We start from the raw sequence: 18,875 nt of genomic DNA on the forward strand, positions 1-18,875 counted from the left end.
AACAAAACACTTGCTCAGGATAATAGAGGGGATTCAAGGATCATATGGATGATAGGACTTGAGTAGTCCTCAATCCCAACTCCACAGTAGAGTCAATTGAAAAGGTTTCTTACAAAGTGCCTGGGTCTCATCCCCAAATCAACTGAAACTCAGTCTGTGGGGATGGCTTAGGCATCTAAAGTTTTTAAAACTCCCCAGGTGATTCTGATGTATAATGATGTTTAAATATCATTGATTTAATTGTTCCTTGGAATCCTTTTCACTACCCAGGATGATTGTTTATGAATGCTCATGAAATTTCTAACTGGTGTGAAAATTATCAATCCTAGTAAAGACTTTTCTCCATGCTGTCTATGAAAGTACTGGTCAGTACAAAACGGAAGAGCCACAAAAAGTATGTTCGCAGTTCTTACTGATTTTTATGGTAGCCAAGAGCACTGGAATATCCTGTATGGGAATCTTCAATCTGTATTAGCAGCAAGGGTGCAGGTCAAATATGTGGAATCCTAGGATGATCTCTGGAGTCTTACCATCCTACTCTTTCAGCATACCTCTCCTATCCCAAAAGTGCCTGACTTGTGTTCTATTCCTGTGGCCTCTGCTCACAGATAGCTATCAGCCTTGGCTAATGAAACAAGATTTTATCCTTTTGAGGAGCATCTTATCTTAATTGTGTGCTTTTGAAATCCCCAATATCTTCAGGATGTAGAGAAATAAATCTTTCATTATTGAATTCCAGGCACATTGATGAAACCTTAGAAAACAGATTTAGACTCAAACTGACCTTTTGCATCCCTCCACTCCCCACATAGTAAGAACCCTCAAACCCACTTTCATACACACACACACACACACACACACACACACTTTAAAGTTTTAGTGCTTATGTGCAATATTCTATGACATTTTAATTTGATTACATATTTTGTGTTCTTTTCTAATGTTCATTGTAAACCCACTAAATTTATTTCACAACTCACTGTTGAGTCATGAGTCATGACCTACAGTTTTTAAAATTATGAGTTATACTGGGATATAAGGAGAACCTAATCTTTGACGTACAAGGACATTATATCTAAATTGAAATAGGCTTCATTATAACCCTGAGCTGACAAGAAGAGTGACTTCATTGTTGATGACTCTCTTTTATATTTTTATCCTCATATTTTGGTTGGGTTGGTGGTAACAGCTGATTACGCCTTTCCAGCCAGCAAGATGCCATGTTCTGAACTAGGTCATGGCCCCTGGAACCCTGCAGACAGTATTAGGTGTATATAGAATAATCATGACCCAACTCTGATTCATCAAACCTCCTGGGACATTGAAATCGTTGATGTTTATCAGCATTTTTGGCAACTTGATCCAATGTGGGTCTAATGTTTGTTCCATTCGTACAGTTTTACTCCTCTGTGAATTTCACCATACTTACCATTTCATGTTTATAAATTCTTGAATTGACCGTGATTTTGGTAATGTTTTCCCCCTCAATCAAATATTTTTCAAGAGCCAGAAACTTTTTAGGCATTTTCATTTTCAAAAATTCAAAAACTAGGTTTCTAGTGTCTAAAACCGTCCATTGGCTTTCTTATATGGCCTTTCTATTGTCTTGTGGGAAAGAATACTACTATTTCTTTCATCATTTTTAAACTGAAATCTCTTCTTTATCTTCTGGATTTTCTACATTGACTTTTATGTGCATTTTAGTTACCAATAGCTAGTAACTTAGCTTTTCTTAACTGTCTCTTGAAACTGTTGCTTGAAATTGTTATAGTCTAGCCATGACCAGATGAGTTTCTCAAACATCCTGATGACCCAATACATTACTGGGGTTCAATTATACCCCCCCATTTTGGTATAATATTGAGCATAGGAGAAAAAAATACCTAATTGATTGTATTCCTCATAGAGCAGACTTAGAAATAAATCTCATGAAGGTTAAACTTCTATGACTTTGCAGTACTTGACTCTGCCTCTTTCTGGGGAAGATTTGAATACAGTCTTGACATTGTTGATATTTTTATGGAATACCAATGAAGGAGTAGTATGTGGGGATCCTTGAAGGCTTTCCACACAGAGATGATGTAATCTTTGTGAAGAGCCAATAAATGAACAATAAGGTGCCTTATGATGGGGATTCAAATTGGCAAATGAACCTTTTTTTTTTTTTAAAAACAACACTTGTTACTGACATAACAGGTTTCATGAGCATATCCCTAGCTTTCTATGCTTGCCTTTGGTTTTCACTTTTAAAAAATTATTTTAGAAATCATTTTTCCTATATTCCTTTTAAATGGAGTCACTTTATGAATAGCTCCTAGCATTTTTTTCAAAGCCCTCATATTAGTCATTATTTTTAGAAATCATTTTAGGGATGTATAAGACAGGGTTGTTTGATGCAACTTTATACTATATTCTAATAATTCACAACTTTTCTGTTACAAATATTATTGTACCTACTAACAAATGGGATGAAGAACTTCTGACTGGCTGAATATTTTTCCACCTGATAAAGTGTTTGGAAAGTGAACGTTTTAGTAAGGCAGATATTTAGACTGGGGATTTTGGGGGGTCTCCATAACATAGATATATTTTATTCTGAATGAGATAGAAATATTTAAATTGAGTCCCATGAAAGTAATACCACATTTAACTTTTTTTCCAACCCGTATGTCTTCATCTAAGTGGTTTAAATCTATAGGTAATAATTAGGTATAACTCCTTGTATGCTGTTTTATTACAAGTCTCTTCTTTCAATTTTCCTTTGCTAATTACATTGCCCTCATCCATTAGTATCCATAATATCAGAAAGATGTCAGTCTCTGAAAAATACAGTGGCTTGGATTTGCTTAACTGATCTTCTTGAAGAGACACTGGAATAATTTTACTCTTCTAGGGTGGAAATAATTCTCTTCTAGAGTGGAAATTATTCTATCTCGAAAACATTCAAGGAATTTGACCAATATTAACACCCTTGTTATATATTTATTACTCTTGAATTGGCAACTTCTGTGGATGCCTCCTCCATATTTTACTTAAGAAGAATGTTTGCAGAAATGGTGGTTATTCAAATAAATACAAGGAGTCAATGATCTTGTCATTCCTGCATATCACTCCCTTCTTACCTAGGATGTTCCAAGATGAATGACATTGTAGAGTATTACCAGGAGGAAATTCCATCTGCTTGAGTGGTGTGCTTCCTGGGACAGTTTTGCTGCATTTGCAAAAGCTTGTATAACATTCTCAGGCAACACACAGGGTTCTGAAAGTACAGATCATTTAAGCTCGTAAATATAAATACCTTGAGCTGAAATTTGTTATGATAGGAGATCAAATTCTCTCTCTCTCTCTCTCTGTGTGTGTGTGTGTGTGTGTGTGTGTGTGTGTCTGTTTATGTTTAAACAGTGTGGGACAATGAAGGGCATAAATATGTATCAGCAAAAGAAAGGGAACCAGTTTCAAATATTGTATATGATCTCCATCAACCTTTCTCAGTTTAAATCCTTAGTAACTGTTGCTCTTCTCTTTCATTTCAAAATATATACTCTCAGACCCTATCCTGGACATCTTAGCTCATGTAAATTAGTTGTTTTGTGCCACTTTGAAAATCTATTAACCCTTTGCCTGGTATTCCCCCTACCACCTCTTATCCTCAGAATATCATTTTTGAAGTAGGGCCTGACTTTGGACTGGTTACTTAACCTAGATGAGTTTCATTTTCCTAATTCGTAAATAAAGACCATCATATCTATACTGATGAGAATAATGCCAGCTGTTATAACAGTTCCCAAAATTTCTGTGGCTTAACATAATAGAAGCTAATTTCTCACTCATCACAGTCTGATGTGAATGTTCGTTATCAGGGACCTTTTTTATTGTCAGTGTCTCATTCAGAGACCCAGGGACCCAGAATTCTTCCATCCGTAGCTTACTCTGCCTAAGTCTTAGGAGTCCTATTCATTTCGCTCACAGATGAGGAAAGGCATGATGGTGAAAGTATACTGCTTTTTATCCACTCTAGCCAGGAAATTATCCAGTTACTACTATTCACATTCTATAAGAACTAGTCACATGATCACACCTTATTGTGAGGATTACAGTGGGATATGCTAGAAAATGTAATCTCTAGCTGGGCAGAGTCTTCTCAGAAACAACTCTATCATATACAAAGAAAAGATAAAAATTGTATGGTCTAGCACCCATATCTACCACAACATCTGCCCTATGTCTCTTTTGCAGGATTAACTACATTCACATAGATTAAACATTTGTACAATAGGCGCCTCATAGAGCCACTAAATAAAAATTAGTACATGTGTCCTAGTTTCCTTCCTCCTAAATAACAGTGCTGCTTAATAGTGAAATGTACTAAAAATCATAAAACTTAAGCCTGGTAGGAAAATTAAGAGTGAGTAGTCTAAGCACTAGAGCATAGTAGGTTAGAGCATTGTTTCTGGAGTCAAACAAACTTGTCTGAACTCACTTCTACACTTGCTGTAAGGGAAGACACATAATCTGTCTGAGCATAACTGTCCTTAGTTATAAGGCAGTGTTAAAAAATAACACCTTTCTCATAAGATTGTTGCAAGGGTTAAATCAGAATGTTTGCAAAGCACTTACCACGGTACCCAGCCTAAAATCATTGCTCAATAAATTTCAGTTATCATTATTCTCAAATGAGAAAACTAAAAGCAAGGTGAGAATAACTGTTCTGCACAGGATTACACAATTGGGCGCAGCAAGGATGAGAACCCAGATCTTCTGGTTTGCAGCATCATGGCATATTTTCCATTTGGATTTGTGTTTGTGGCATATATCATGAAAAGTTTCATTGCTCTGAGTTACTTCTGAATTTAACTAAAGTAAAACTCAGGGATAGAAAAAAGATTACCAGTTTTTGAGCCTGTTTTTCACATTAGATTGGTCCTCCCCTCCTGCTAGGAACCCTGGACAAGTTTCTTGAACTTCTTGTGTCCAGGCTTCAAAAACTTTGTCCACTAGTCCAGGGTTTTTAAAACTCGATGAACTTTCTGCTTCTGCTTAATCCCTCAAAGTTAGGGGGACATTAAATCTTGGTTTAATCTCTTCTAGAATAATTATCAATAGTATCCATTGTACTTTTTAAAGGATGCCAGTTCAGTAAGTTATTAGTTACAAGATTCCCCTACAAAACCTTTTTATTCCAGTCTGGCCAAACTGCCAAAAGGCAGTAGAAAGAAATCCTACCACTTGGTGGTATTTCCCTTCTGCCTTTAATCTTCAGCCTAAATTATTGCATTCCAAGGAAACAAGGAGAAACAACCGATTTGTCAATGAACTGTTTCCTACAGATAAGATCTACCAAAAAAGTTTTCTTCATATGATTAGTCTATGACTTTGAAAGGAAGTATCTTTGACTACATGAGACTTGTAGGCTTGAAAACCGGAATCATTTTGCCAATTATTAGGGATAACATCTGTTTAGGGAATCCTCATCGTAAGTCATTCTTCTCATAGAATTTAGAACAAAGCTAATATTCTCATTGCTCTCACACAGGTACCAACAATGGGCTTTTTTTTTTTGGGTGGTGGCGGTGAGATATGAAACTAAAAGTCATATGAAACTTGAGGAACTCATGGACCTCATTTCCCAAGTAACTCCTTCACTGGCCTTCTCCAGATACTACATTCCCAAATTAGTCCCACCTTTGGGAGAAAGGTTTTCAGCTGTCTTCTAAAAGTGTATTTGATATGAAAAGTATAGTGAGTTGACGTCTTGAATTAATAGCTCTAATTGATGTTCACTTTAGTCAGACAGTCTCACCTGGAAAAACTCTGCTGTTCCCTTTTACATATACACATCCTGGCACTCACAGTATCTTCTTGGAGACAGTGTTTTCTCCGAGAACACATATTTTTTAGACTATTAGATTTTGTATCACCCATAAATGTCTTATTCTAAACACAGAATAATTTCTGTCTAGGATACTCTGCTTTGGCAATTGGTAATTAGATGATAGATCTTATTGTTATCTATTATCTAGAAACTTACATTTATCAGTATTCAAAAATTGCTCTCAATGAACCTGAAATAGTATCACACAATATTATGGATAGATATATACCATCTTAGAGTATATCTTTTACAACTATTTGCAAACTTTCTAATAACACTCCCCTAGGCTGCATTTTAAGATTTCATTCATTTCTGGGGGGAAAGGTATTTGCATATAGAGGCAGAAGGAATAGAATACTATACATACGTCATTATGTCTTACTATGTGCTTGGGTGTCCATAATCTCCTGTTCCTACTCATGGTGACTGTGCCACATAAAGACAAATATAGCCAAACCAATTTGCCTCAATTTTCCCTTGCCACTTTTGATCTAGCTCATTATTCACTCTTACACATAGTGATGCTCACTAAAAAGACATTTGAATTGTCTTCCTAGTGTCTTTCTTTTTTCTGTGATTCTTCCTTTCAAAACTTAATGGATCAAATAATGCTTTTTTTCCTTTTTCTTTTCTTTTTTTAAAAGAGACAGAGTCTTAAGAGCTCTGTTGTCCAGACTGGAGTGTAGTGGCGTGAACACAGCTCACTACAGCTTCTACCTTCTAGACTCAAGGGGTCTTCCTGCCTCAGCCTCCTGAGTAGCTGAGACCACAGGCACATGCCACCATGTCTGGCTAATTTTGGATTTTTTGGTAGAGATGGAGATCTCACTTTTTTGCCCAGGCTGGCCTGGTTCAAGTGACCCTCTGCCTTGGCCTCCCACAGGCTGGATTATAGGAATGAGCTGTGACCCCCCCATTGCTTACATTTATTGAAATTTGTAGGTATTCCAATCAAACTGCAGACTGTAATTACTCTTAGTGATGACTAAATTTTATTGGATAACATTGGAAGACTTGGAATTACCAATGTTCCATCTACAATAAATAATTGAGTTCAGAATTAAATCTTTCTAAGAATAAGGCAAAGAGTAATTTTACTTTTTGAATAATATAAGTTTAAATAAATAATACAAACAGATAGTTCAGGATTCAAAGTTACAGAAAAGTATTCAGTAAAATACTTCCTTTTCACTCTGTTCCCCATTCAGTTCCCCTCCTAGGAGAAAACAAATGTTATTAGTTGATCTTTTTTCTTCCAAGGATATATGTGTGTACCTCTTTTATTCATTTTTAAAACAAATTATAACATTCTGTAGACACTATTTTGCAATTAATTTTTTCACAGTTTATCTTTGTGTTCATTCTTTTTTCTTCAGCGCTTACAAGTTGTTTGTTCTTTTAAACACTCGTGGTATTTCACTGAATGGATGTATTGCAATTTATCTTACCAGTCTTCTTCTGAATATCGTTTAGGTGTTTTCAGTCTTTGGCTATTACAAATAGTGCTTCAATGAAGAACCTCAAACTTATATAAATAGTTCCACAGATATGCAAGTACATATCTTCAATAAATGTCTAAGAATGGCGTTGCAGGGTCAAAAGATAATTTGCATTTATAGTTTTGATTGATTATTGGCAGATGCTTCTTAATAGTGGTTGCCAATTTATAATCCTATTAGCAATGAGGGTAGAAAGCATTGACGTTATAGTACTTTCCTGTACTCTAAATTAAACAGGAGACTATCAATTGTTTTATCTTTGCTAGTTTGATTGACTAAACAAACAAACAAACAAACAAAAACCTCTATTATGAAGGAGACTGAGAATTTCTTGGACTTTTATGAGCTTTCCTATTTACTTATTTTGTATTTATGGAGTAATTTTTTGTACTTTCCTTATTTGTAAGTTTTCAGAAAAATTGGCTTATTACATCTTAGTATGTCTTTCATATGACATACTTTCATTTTTCAGTTGGCTGTTATGGGTTTTTGTTTATTTGTTTTGTTTATTGAGGTCTTTGCATGCAGAACTTTTTTACATTAATATAATTATATTCTCATATTTTATTTCATGGCTTTTAGTTTCAATTGTAACACTGTAAAAGGCCTTTTTAATTCCAAGATCATAAAAAAAAACCATGTTATCTTCTAATTACTATATGGTTTCATTTTTTTATGTTTAAATCTATGATCCACCTGGACTTTGTTTCATGGCTAAATGTATGCTATAGATCCAATTTTATTTGTTTTATTTCCAGGTGGCCACTTTGTTGGCTTACCACTTTCTATTGATAATCTACCTTTTCCCTACTAACTTTAAGTGCAAGCTTCATCTTATATTAAATCCACCTATGTAAATATGCTTTTCTAATAGGCTGAAGTCTTTCTTTCCCTAACAATGCTATCTCTACTTCTACTACCACATTTTCTGTTTTGTCTATAGAGTTCATACCATATTAGCCAAATAAGGGAGGGCTCATCATGCAAGAACCCATACAGACAGAGACTCTTACAGTTTCATATTAACTCGCTAGTGGCTGCTTTCCCTTTTGTATAAGTCATAGAATCCTTATGCTTTTGGAAGATGTACAGTTCATCCTCACCTAGTGCTTTCTCTTTATCTTAGGACAGTGGTTTCTCAACTCTGGTTTGAGAGAATTACTTTAGGAGCATTCAAAAACTGCAGATGCCCTGGCACCAGAGATTAATTTTAAAGCAAATTTCTAGGTTATGGGAGTAGCAAGGGTTGAGAAAGCCTGCCTTCAAGTATAGTCTATTTTATTACATGGCTCCACTGATAGAGGGATATACTCTCTTTTTCTATTTTTCATAGGTTTTTTCTGTATATATTTAATTCTTTCTAACAAGTCTCTTTTGCTCTAGTTCTTCCCTATATTCTTTGGAGGGGATTCTTCACAAGACTATTGTCATAATTAATATACTGTTAACATAATTTGAAAGCTTTTTCATTTAACAAATGTCTGCTGAGTACCTATTGTGAATCAGATGCTGTGCTAAGTGCAGGATATTGAATGGGGAACGAAACTTTCACTTTGAAACACAAAGTGTTGCTGTTTGACAAAAGCATCATCAAACTAGTGAAACTACTATGTTATAAGGCACCTATTCATGCCATAGATGGTATGATGTATAGAGTTGTAGAATGCATTCCTTTTCAAATAGTCTGGGAAATCTGTAAGTCAGGGCATCAGATATACTTACTTTGTCCTTCAGCTCCAGGGTTTGCTAAAGCTCGATATTATAAGAATTTACTTAATTCTCAAATTTACTTTCTAATAGATACTTCTTGGAATAATCCCATAGAACTGAATGTGTTATTTCCCTATACATGAAAATAAGATTCAAATCATAAGTACACGACTGGAGTTTAACACATACAAATTGTTATTTTCATTTAATAACATTGGGTTTTGTAAGACTAAGTTAAACTAAATTGTTTTTAAGGCCATATTGTTAGAGTGACCGTTGATGAGAATTATCTATTGAATAACAATGTACAAGTACTGCTTAGTAAAAATTAGTGTTAAATATTAATTTTTTAGTTGTGTAAAGTAATTTTTAAAAAATACCATAATTTTAAAGAAAGAATTTTTTTGTTTTGTTTTTTGTTTGTTTGTTTTGAGATGTTGTCTCACTCTGTCGCCCAGGCTGGAGTGTAGTGGCACGATCTCAGCTCACTGCCACTTCCACCTCCCGAGTTCAAGCAGTTCTCTGCCTCAGCCTTCCGAATAACTGGGATTGCAGGTGCCTGCCACCACACCCAGCTAATTTTTTTTGTATTTTTAGTAGAGATGTGGTTTCACCATCTTGGCCAGGCTGATCTTGAACTCCTGATCTCGTGATCCACTCGCCTTGGCCTCCTGAAGTGCTGGGATTACAGGCTTGAGCCACCACACCCAGTCTAAAGAAAGAAAAATTCTTAATGACTGTATAACAGATTGAAAGTCAGGTATATTTATTTTTACTGTTAAAATGCATTTAAACCTGCTTCTTATAAAAGCCAGGATCTTGGCACAATGTGCAATCAGTTTGTCTTTAAAAAACATTTTGCCATTAACTTTCTATTTCAGAGCAACACCAATGAATGCCATTTAAATTTTTCCTAATATTTCTTCCTAATTTTTTACTTTTTGCTTTGGAGTGTGGAAAAATGAATTCTCTAAAATCAAGAAGCAAATTTATCTTTTACATTCTTGCTATGTTCTGGAATTTATTTGTGCCTGCTTTTTAAGGGATATATTTAATATAAGTATTAAGTATCTAGTTCTGTTACTGTTGAAAAGTTGAATATCCTTCACGGTTTTCACTTTTTTAGAGGTGGGGTTATTACGTGGCACATAGAGCCTGAAGCCTTGCTCTTGGAATACTTTTCTCCAAGCACCAACCTGATCCACCTGCACACCCATGTACCCTACTTCTTTTTTTAAACTTTTATTTTAAGTTCAGGGGTACAAATGCAGGTTTGTTACATAGGTAAACTTGTGTTGTGGGGGTTGCTGTGCCAATTATTTCATCACCCAGGTATTAAGGCTAGTACCAACTGGTTATTTTTCCTGATCTCTCTCCTCCCACTCTCCACCCTCCAAAAGGCCCCAGTGTGTGTTGCTCCCTTCTATGTGTCCATGTGTTCTCATCATTTAGCCTCCACTTATAAGTGAGAACATGTAGTATTTGGTTTTCTGTTCCTGTGCTAGTTTGCTAAGGATGCTGGCCTAAGACCTAAAGATGGAAATACCATTCTATCCTACTTCTAAAATATGTAATTCTTGAAATGATATGGAATAAAATGGAGGTATTTCAACTTTAGTGTGTTGTTTCAGTTGTATTAAATTAAAAAAAAAAAGAAGGTGGCTGGCCAAGTGCTGCAATACATTGAAATAAAGGCATAGCTTAAAGTAGCTCTGAAAAAAAAAAAAGAAAAGAAAAGAAAAGGAAAAAGGAACAAGGGTGTTCTACTTCTCTCCCAGAAGTGAGGTGACAGCAGCCATATTTGCTGTTCTGGGAATTGAAGGGAAAACGTCCTCAGGCTTTCCTGGATTGCTCTTTCCACCACAGGTTATTGCACTTCAGTTCATTGTTCATATAGACATCTTGTGCCACCACAGAGACAGAGGAGCTCATGGATTTTTTATTTTCCCCAATCAAACTCCTTACAGTCACGTTAATATGCTTTTCTGATGGTAAAATGTCTAGTTTTCTTAAACGTGTTGACTAAGACATCTGTTGTAAAGGACTTAACTATAGATTTGTCATTGTTTCTGAATACTATGTGTATTTTAATTAATGGATCCATTTATTCATTCATTTTTGGGCCCTCACACACAAAGCTTTTGTGGCATGATATACACATTTTAACTACATATCAGAGTGTCTTCACTTGCCACTTCTTTTGATGTAGCATTGCTATACATCCTGTAACAATGTTATATCACAAGCAGGAGAAGGCAGTAAACAGAACTGAGGGAAGGAAGAATCTGGCTGTCAGTGTAAATGTAAACAGCAGCTGTCCCACTCAAACTGTTTTTAAAAACCACACGGTGAGAGCTTTGCATAAAATGGGACAGATCCGCAAGAATCAGGTTTCAGCACAAAATTCAAGAGGTGTGCTGCCATCCTCCTGTTTGCCCTGTTTTACCTCTCCCACTATTGTGCAAACAATAAAGCAAAAGGAGTAGATGGATGGATGGATAGGTGGATAGACAGATAGATAGACATAGATAGGTAGATAGATAGTCTCTGTTAAAATGTCATTTAAATATCTGTTTCGGTGTGAACAATAACAATGTGCAGCTCTATTAATATATGTAACTCGACTTGCTGGACAAAGATGACACTATTGATGGTATTATACTGTTAGTTACAAGATACTTTTGAATCCTAAGGTCCACATGAGTTTATCCTCTGGTCAGGTGCTGTAGCATTATTTGATGGGTCAAGCTTTAAAACATTTTTACTTCCAAATTTGAAACTTCTCAAATAATCTCCCTTCTATCATTTTTCAAGCAACAGTGAGTGTCCTGTATGGCATAACAATGACTTTAAAACACACACACACACACACACAAGCACACACACACACACGCACCTTTGTGCAATTTCTTCTGCCAAATACTCACATATTTTCTTACCTTAAACCGTGACCCCATTAAACTAGCACTATTAAGATTAATATAGAGACCACTTCCATTTAGTTACATCATCTCTCTATTTAAAATAAAAGAAAAAATAAGATTTTTTCACCATACAAATACTAAAATTGCAACTAAAGACCTACCATTGCTTATGTGAAATATGTGTGGGGAGGGACATGATCAGAGTTTACAAAACATTAACTACACTAATATGTTTACTTATTGCAATACCTTTTATATTAAACTAGACTTTTTTTTGCTAAGGCCTAGAACAGGAGGCCTCACCTTGTGGGAATGAAAAAAATAGTATCTTTTTGTTTTGTTTTGTTTGGAGACAGAGTCTTACTATGTCACCCAGACTGGAGTGCAGTAGTGTAATTACGGCTCATGACAGTCTCAGCTTCATGGTGTCAAGCAATCCTCCGGCCTCAGACTCCTGAGTGGCTAGGGACTGCAGGCATGCACCACCACATCTGACTAATTTTTAAATTTTTATAGATATGATGGGGTCTTTCTATGTTGCCCAGGCTGGTCTTGAACTCCTGGGCTCAAGGGATCCTCCTGCTTCTGCCTCCCAAATTGCTAGCATCTTTACTAAGGATATTTTCATTGATATTAACTGTTCCCTTTTGTATATTTTGTATCTCTATAAACTTTTCCTCCTTTTTCTTCATATTATCAGCTATTTCATTTTTTCCTGGTGCTTGTAATATAACATCTTGTATTATATACTGTCACCATAATAACAACAAACATGACAAGATTATAGGTAATATTCATATAAGTTCAATAAAAATTATAAAGTGCAACTAAAATACTTGTTGTTGTTGCTACTATTATTGTTATGACTGTTATTTTCCTAGAGACAGGCAATCTTTGGTACTCTTTTATATTCCCCATTACTCCTACCTAGCACTGTGCCTTGAATAAAGTAGGTAAGTAGATGCTTAGTATTAACAGATATACAGTAAAAACTTGATTTTATTTTTAACTTTTAGGTTCAGGGGTGCATGTGAAGGTTTGTAATATAGGTAAACTGTGTCATGGGGGTTTGGTGTACAGATTATTTCATCACCCAGGCAATAAGCATACAACTCAATAGGTATTTTTTCTGATTCTCTCCCTCCTCCCACTTTTTACCCCCAAGTAGGTCCCAGTGTCTGTTGTTCCTCTCTTTGTGTCCATGTGTTCTCATTGTTAAGTTCCCACTTATGAGTAAGAACATGCAGTATTTGGTTTTCTGTCCCTGTGGTAGTTTACTTAGGATAATGGCCTTCAGCTACTCTTGCAAAGAACATGATCTCATTCTTGTTTGTGGCTGCATTGTATTCCATGGTATACATGTACTACATTTTGTTTAGAAAACTTGATTTTTTAAACAAAAATTTAGTGGCCAGGTAAGATTTGCCTTGACTGAGCTTTAAAAATACCATTGTTTTCCAGATTGATTTTCATCACTTAATTTTACTTTGCTGGGAAGCCATTTTCACCCCACTTCTTAAAAATATACTTGGGTTTAGGATTTTGTGAGAGAACAAAGTTATTCATGATTTTCCAAAGTTCTCCAACTTCCTTGAAAAGTTACCTGGACCCTCTGTAGGTATTTTAATAGGTCTCATGGAAAAGACACCTGAATAGTTTAGACACACTAAGAATAGGCTGTAGGTTCAGCAGCCACAAAATGACTTGTCCATGGGACCATTTCCCTTGGGAATCATGTGTGAAACCTGGGAAGTCAGTCTGGTCTGATGACCAGAACCATGAGGGGAGTCAACACTTCTGGATTGTGTTTCTGTTTTTTTCCCCTCAATTTTCCACCTATCCCTGCCTGCTAAGTCACTTCTCTGTTCCTCAATTTCCCCTCATTCTTCCTCATTACCTCCCCTCTTCCCCCCAAAAAGGTCTTTTTTCTTGAATAGTTTAAGTAGGAAAAATGATTTGTCTGACCACAGCAAGGAGTGAGGTTTGAGCAAAATGCGAGACACTACTGTTATTAAGGTTGAATGATGGTGAGAACCTCACTTGTGTTATCTGCCAACAGGGGAGGCTTTGCACTTGGCTCGGGATTTTGGCTACACTTGTGAAACAGAGTTTCCAGCCAAAGCAGTAGGAGAACATCTTGCCAGACAACATATGGAACAGAAAGAACAGACAGCAAGAAAAAAGATGATCCTGGCGACCAAGTAAGCAGAACGGGGAAACCTCTGTGTGCTTTCGTCTTCAGTCTTTGGTTTTATTTTTCTTTTTTTTTTTTTTTCATTTTCTTTGAAATGAGGAAAACAAGTCTAGAAGGCACCCATTTTCTAAAACAAGGAAGTTCTCACACACCAGCAGCTAAATATATTAAACAAGGACTTTCCCCACTTTGGTACCCAGGCAAGGTTTACAAACTGCCCTTGATTAGTGATAAGGCTGTCATTGAAACTGATGAAAGTTCTTGGAAGATCTCTCCAGAACATGCAGAAATCCCTTGGAGAAAAGCATGTTTAGGAAATGTAGATCCCAGGCAAATATGCCTTTGGTTGCTGTGTAATTTGGTCTAAGGCACTCATTTTGCCTTAACAAATGAGAATAAAGCTCTCAAAACACCATAAATGTTTGGGGAATGTGACAGAAGATGAGGTCACAGGTTGGTGAGAGGTACCAGGGAGACCTCTGGGACCAAGGATCATCATGAGTGCCCCCATCCTGTCTTGCGTATGGGTAAACAAATCATCCTTGTACTGCCTCATAGTGTTATTGTCTTTTTTTTTTTTTAAGGTATAATATATTTCAAAGCTTTTGGAAATTGTAAAACGCCTAATTAAAATGCAAACTAAAATAATGAGGAAAATGATACGGACAAATTTGACAATACAACGGAAAAAGGGGAAGGTTGCATGAGATGACTTTTAAATTCCCTGACACTTGAAAGTTCTTCAATAATTAGTGGGAATACTACCATTTATTGTGCAAAAATCCAGTAGAACCGCAGGTAGCACTGCAGGTTATGTTCAAAAGTTTTAGAGGAAAATCCTTCTGGTAGTAACTAATTCTTGTTATCCTCTCTTTATTGAAATAAGTTATTGCTACATATAGGCCATTAAGAATCTTAAATAATTTTTAATTCTATATTAAGATTTTAGAACTGATGGTTTCAGCTGGTTAATAACTGTCATTCATGAATTAATTTTTTATTCAGGGAAAAGTATTTTGTTTGTTTTTTTGTTTGTTTTTTGAGACAGGGTCTCACTCTGTTGCCCAGGCTGGAGTACAGTGGCGCAATCATGGCTTACTGTAGCCTCACCCTCCCCAGGTTCATGTGATCCTCCCACCTCAGCCTCCTGAGTAGCTGAGACTACAAGCATGAGCCAGCATGCCCCCCCACCCTGTTTTTTGCATTTTTTGTAAAGATGCATTTTTGCCATATTGCCTAGGCTGGTCTCAGACTCCTGGGTTCAAACAATCTGCACTCCTTGGCCTCCCAAAGGGCTAGGATTACAGGCATGAGTCACTATGCCCAGCCTTAGGAAAAACTTTTTAAGAGAAAACCTAGGGCAGAGAGTATTAAAAACATTGCTTCTTAGAAACTGATAAAAATTAGTTATTTAATGCCTTTACAACATAATGGCTAAAATTTAAATTGGCTCAAAATGCATAAAACCAAAACTAAATATTCTATTTTCTACCAGCTTCTTATGTAACACAGGTCTTTTTACAAATTTAAGGAGAATATGGGACACTTACCATCTCACAGGTTTGTCCAAGACACTTGAATCCCTTAACTGAAGTTTACACACTGCTGTGGCTGGCACTATTTGGACTTAGGACTCTATTTATCTATTGCTGTTCTGAAAGTACTAGATTATCTCATCTTGTCCCAAAGAGAAGAAAAGCAAAAGTTGGTGCCAGAAGGAATAGAGAAAAAGCAAAACAAGATTAAGGGGAAAGGAATAGCAGAAAGAGAGAATGAAGACCAAGAGATAGAGAAAGAAAATTATAAGGCAGGTATGAAAGTTGGACTTAAAACCTGGGAATAAATTTTGTGATGTGGAAACCCCTGAAAACTTGCTAGTAGGAAGACCTAAATCTGAATCTTTTGCATAGTGTGTCTTCTGGGAGTCTTTACCTCTACTGTGTACTCTTTTCCTTTTCCAAATAACTTCTTGACTAAATTTTTTTTCCAAATAATTTCAGTCATGTTTCAGTTTCTCCAGAAGGAGCTGAAAGCACATATAGTTAGTTTGAATCCTTTACATTACCGTAGGAGAAAGATAAAGACTTGTTACAGAACAAGATAATTATACAGTACTAGAATTTAGGTAATATCTCCCAGATGTTTCCATAGCATATCATCCTAGCTGGCAGGATCATGCAGATTTACCAATGCACAGATCCATGTGAATTTTACTGTTGTCCCAAAATACAAATTTCCAAGAGAAAACACCTTCATTTTTTCTACCTCAGAATGACTTGGTTGTGGTTTTATCATGCATATTCAAAGACTTTCACTCCTTAATCCAGAGAAACACTTCTCCCTGTCCTCCTTTCCCCAGGAATGGTTTTGGAACTATTCACCACTACCATCATCGACACAATAAATAACAATTCCTATTTTCTTAGAGATTCCCATCATTCTGTTGAAGTCTGCGGTACTCTCTGAGTACATTCAAATTGGCACTGAGATTTTGTTTTAATAGAAGTAATGCTAGAAGAATTTGAGGGAAATAAGAGAAATGCATCCATATTTGTCAAAATTTTACTGAGACATCTATTTTCGAGTAGCGTATTTGACCAGGTAGTAGTAGTTTCCTTTTACCTGGGATCTAAGTAACATATATTATTTTAGGTGATAATTTGAACTTTGATTTCATGAAACATTGTGAGAACATGTAATTTTCTTTTATCTGTCTGCTTATAGCTGCACATTTGCAGACCATTGAATGTCAAGCAAGAATTCCACTCATTTCAATTAACTTATTTTACAGAGAGTAAATAGGCATAAACATCTGAAAATTATAATACAGCTTTATAATTTTTTATTTTTGTTATTTATATGCATCCTGTCTTCTTATTGGACTATGTGAAATAAAAATTAGAGAATCAGAGACTGCAGTCATAGCAAACATATGTAATATAACCAGTAATCACTATAACTAGATAAACTAGGGGATGTGTAGAAATAATACCCATTTTGTGCAACATATGAATGGTCACAATGTGTTCTGAGAAGTTTCTAATTTTACACCAATGGTAAAGCACTGGATATTTTCATCAGTTAAAATGGTAAAAGTTAATATTGACTAGCCTATTATGGATATTCATTACATCCTGATCAGTTCACCTTTATTCATAAGACTTGAACAACTTTATAAAAAATATACATGAAATCTAAAATTTATTGAATAAGAGATCCAATTGCTAATCTGCATTGTCAGATTGGCCTACATATTTCTTTTTTACCTCCATGAATTACAGATTCAGTTGTCTTTAAGTATATCGCCAAGTATACAATTGTATAAAGAGTCTATTAATTAAATGTCATTAGTCTTCTAATTCCTCTTTATTTCCAGTGTTTTGTTGATTAAATATTTTGGTGTAATTTAGACATTTACTTAGGTGAAAGAATAGAAACTGAAACATTTTTTGAATTCTAAAAATGAACCAGACAAAACATGTGTTTAGTTGGTTAATAGAAAACATATTTAAACTTTTTCATTGAATTTAGAACTAAATATGTCTAACATTTGATTTGCATTAAGGTAAAGCAGAATAGTTAACAACTTTTAGTGTTACCATAATATTAATCATCGTGAAACAGAGAACTTGGATTTCAGACATCAGCTAAAAACTTACGTCCTTAAGGACAATGACGTAAGTGATAAAGTTAGAATGTATGATTCATTGAAGATCATCTTGTGTTACATAATTCATAATACGACATTTTGTCTTGAGATGTAAGATTGTTTCTTTTTGTAGATTTATAAATAAAAATTTAAATAAGAATGAAAGTGGTCATAAAATCATAATTCTGTAAGTGCCATAATGAGATGATGATGATAATTGCCCAGGGGGAATCTACAGGATTGTCATCTGTTTTCAAGTCTAAACTTGAAAGTGAGTGAGTTAAGCTGTAGAATTAAATATAAAAGGTGGAGAGTTCTAATATTACTCCTGGTAGAGCTTCATGTGTGAATTATTTAGCATGAGTTAAATTTTTCCACCTCTTTAGCTTTTTGTAATTTCTTCATCAATTTTATTATAACTTGCTGTATTATTTATACAGGAACAAAGTTGATTTGTCAACTTAAAAGTTTATTCCATTATCCAATTAATTCTGATATTATGCCATAATAACTAAAGCAATGTTTCAATCTTTATTTTAATGTTTTAAAATTTATTTTAATCTGATAGAAAAACTAAAAGTAAAAGACTGCTAAAAACAAAAGTCTAAAAACAACACCAATCTTTCCTTGTAAGAATGGATCATAATGATGACCTACCATACAGTAATTTGTAAATGATACCATGAGGCTAAATTTAAAATTTTAGTTAGAAATTTCAATAAACAAAGACAACAAATCTATATTAAATGACACAAAGCACAAAAGATGATGATATACTCCTCAAAATGGCACCAAACACTTAGATTAAGTTGCATTCATTGATTAAAATATGGGCAATACACCTGAAAATGGGTATATTTCATAAAGCAACTGAGTCTCACAACAAAAAATGTGAGGAGTTCAGAAGAAACCTTCTCAATGAAAGTAAAAACACACAGTTGTTAAAAGCATGTATTCAGATGCTGTATCTCAGAGATCCAACTGGTCCTTTAGGAAGGGGATGTGGAGTATCTTATTTCATTGAAGC

The 18,875-nt window shown here is 35.2% G+C and overlaps 1 protein-coding gene across 1 annotated transcript in view; it reads left to right on the plus strand.

Annotated features, from left to right (window-relative positions):
* The window catches only part of TFAP2D (transcription factor AP-2 delta), a 56,818-nt gene that overhangs the window by 17,492 nt on the left and 20,451 nt on the right, over positions 1-18,875 (plus strand). Inside the window, exon 6 of the mRNA XM_025383865.1 lies at positions 14,065-14,206. Within this exon, the coding sequence (XP_025239650.1) occupies positions 14,065-14,206 (142 nt within the window). The remainder of the gene's footprint in view (positions 1-14,064; positions 14,207-18,875) is intronic.

This window comes from Theropithecus gelada, chromosome 4 (assembly GCF_003255815.1).
Source record: "Theropithecus gelada isolate Dixy chromosome 4, Tgel_1.0, whole genome shotgun sequence".
NCBI lineage: Eukaryota > Metazoa > Chordata > Mammalia > Primates > Cercopithecidae > Theropithecus > Theropithecus gelada.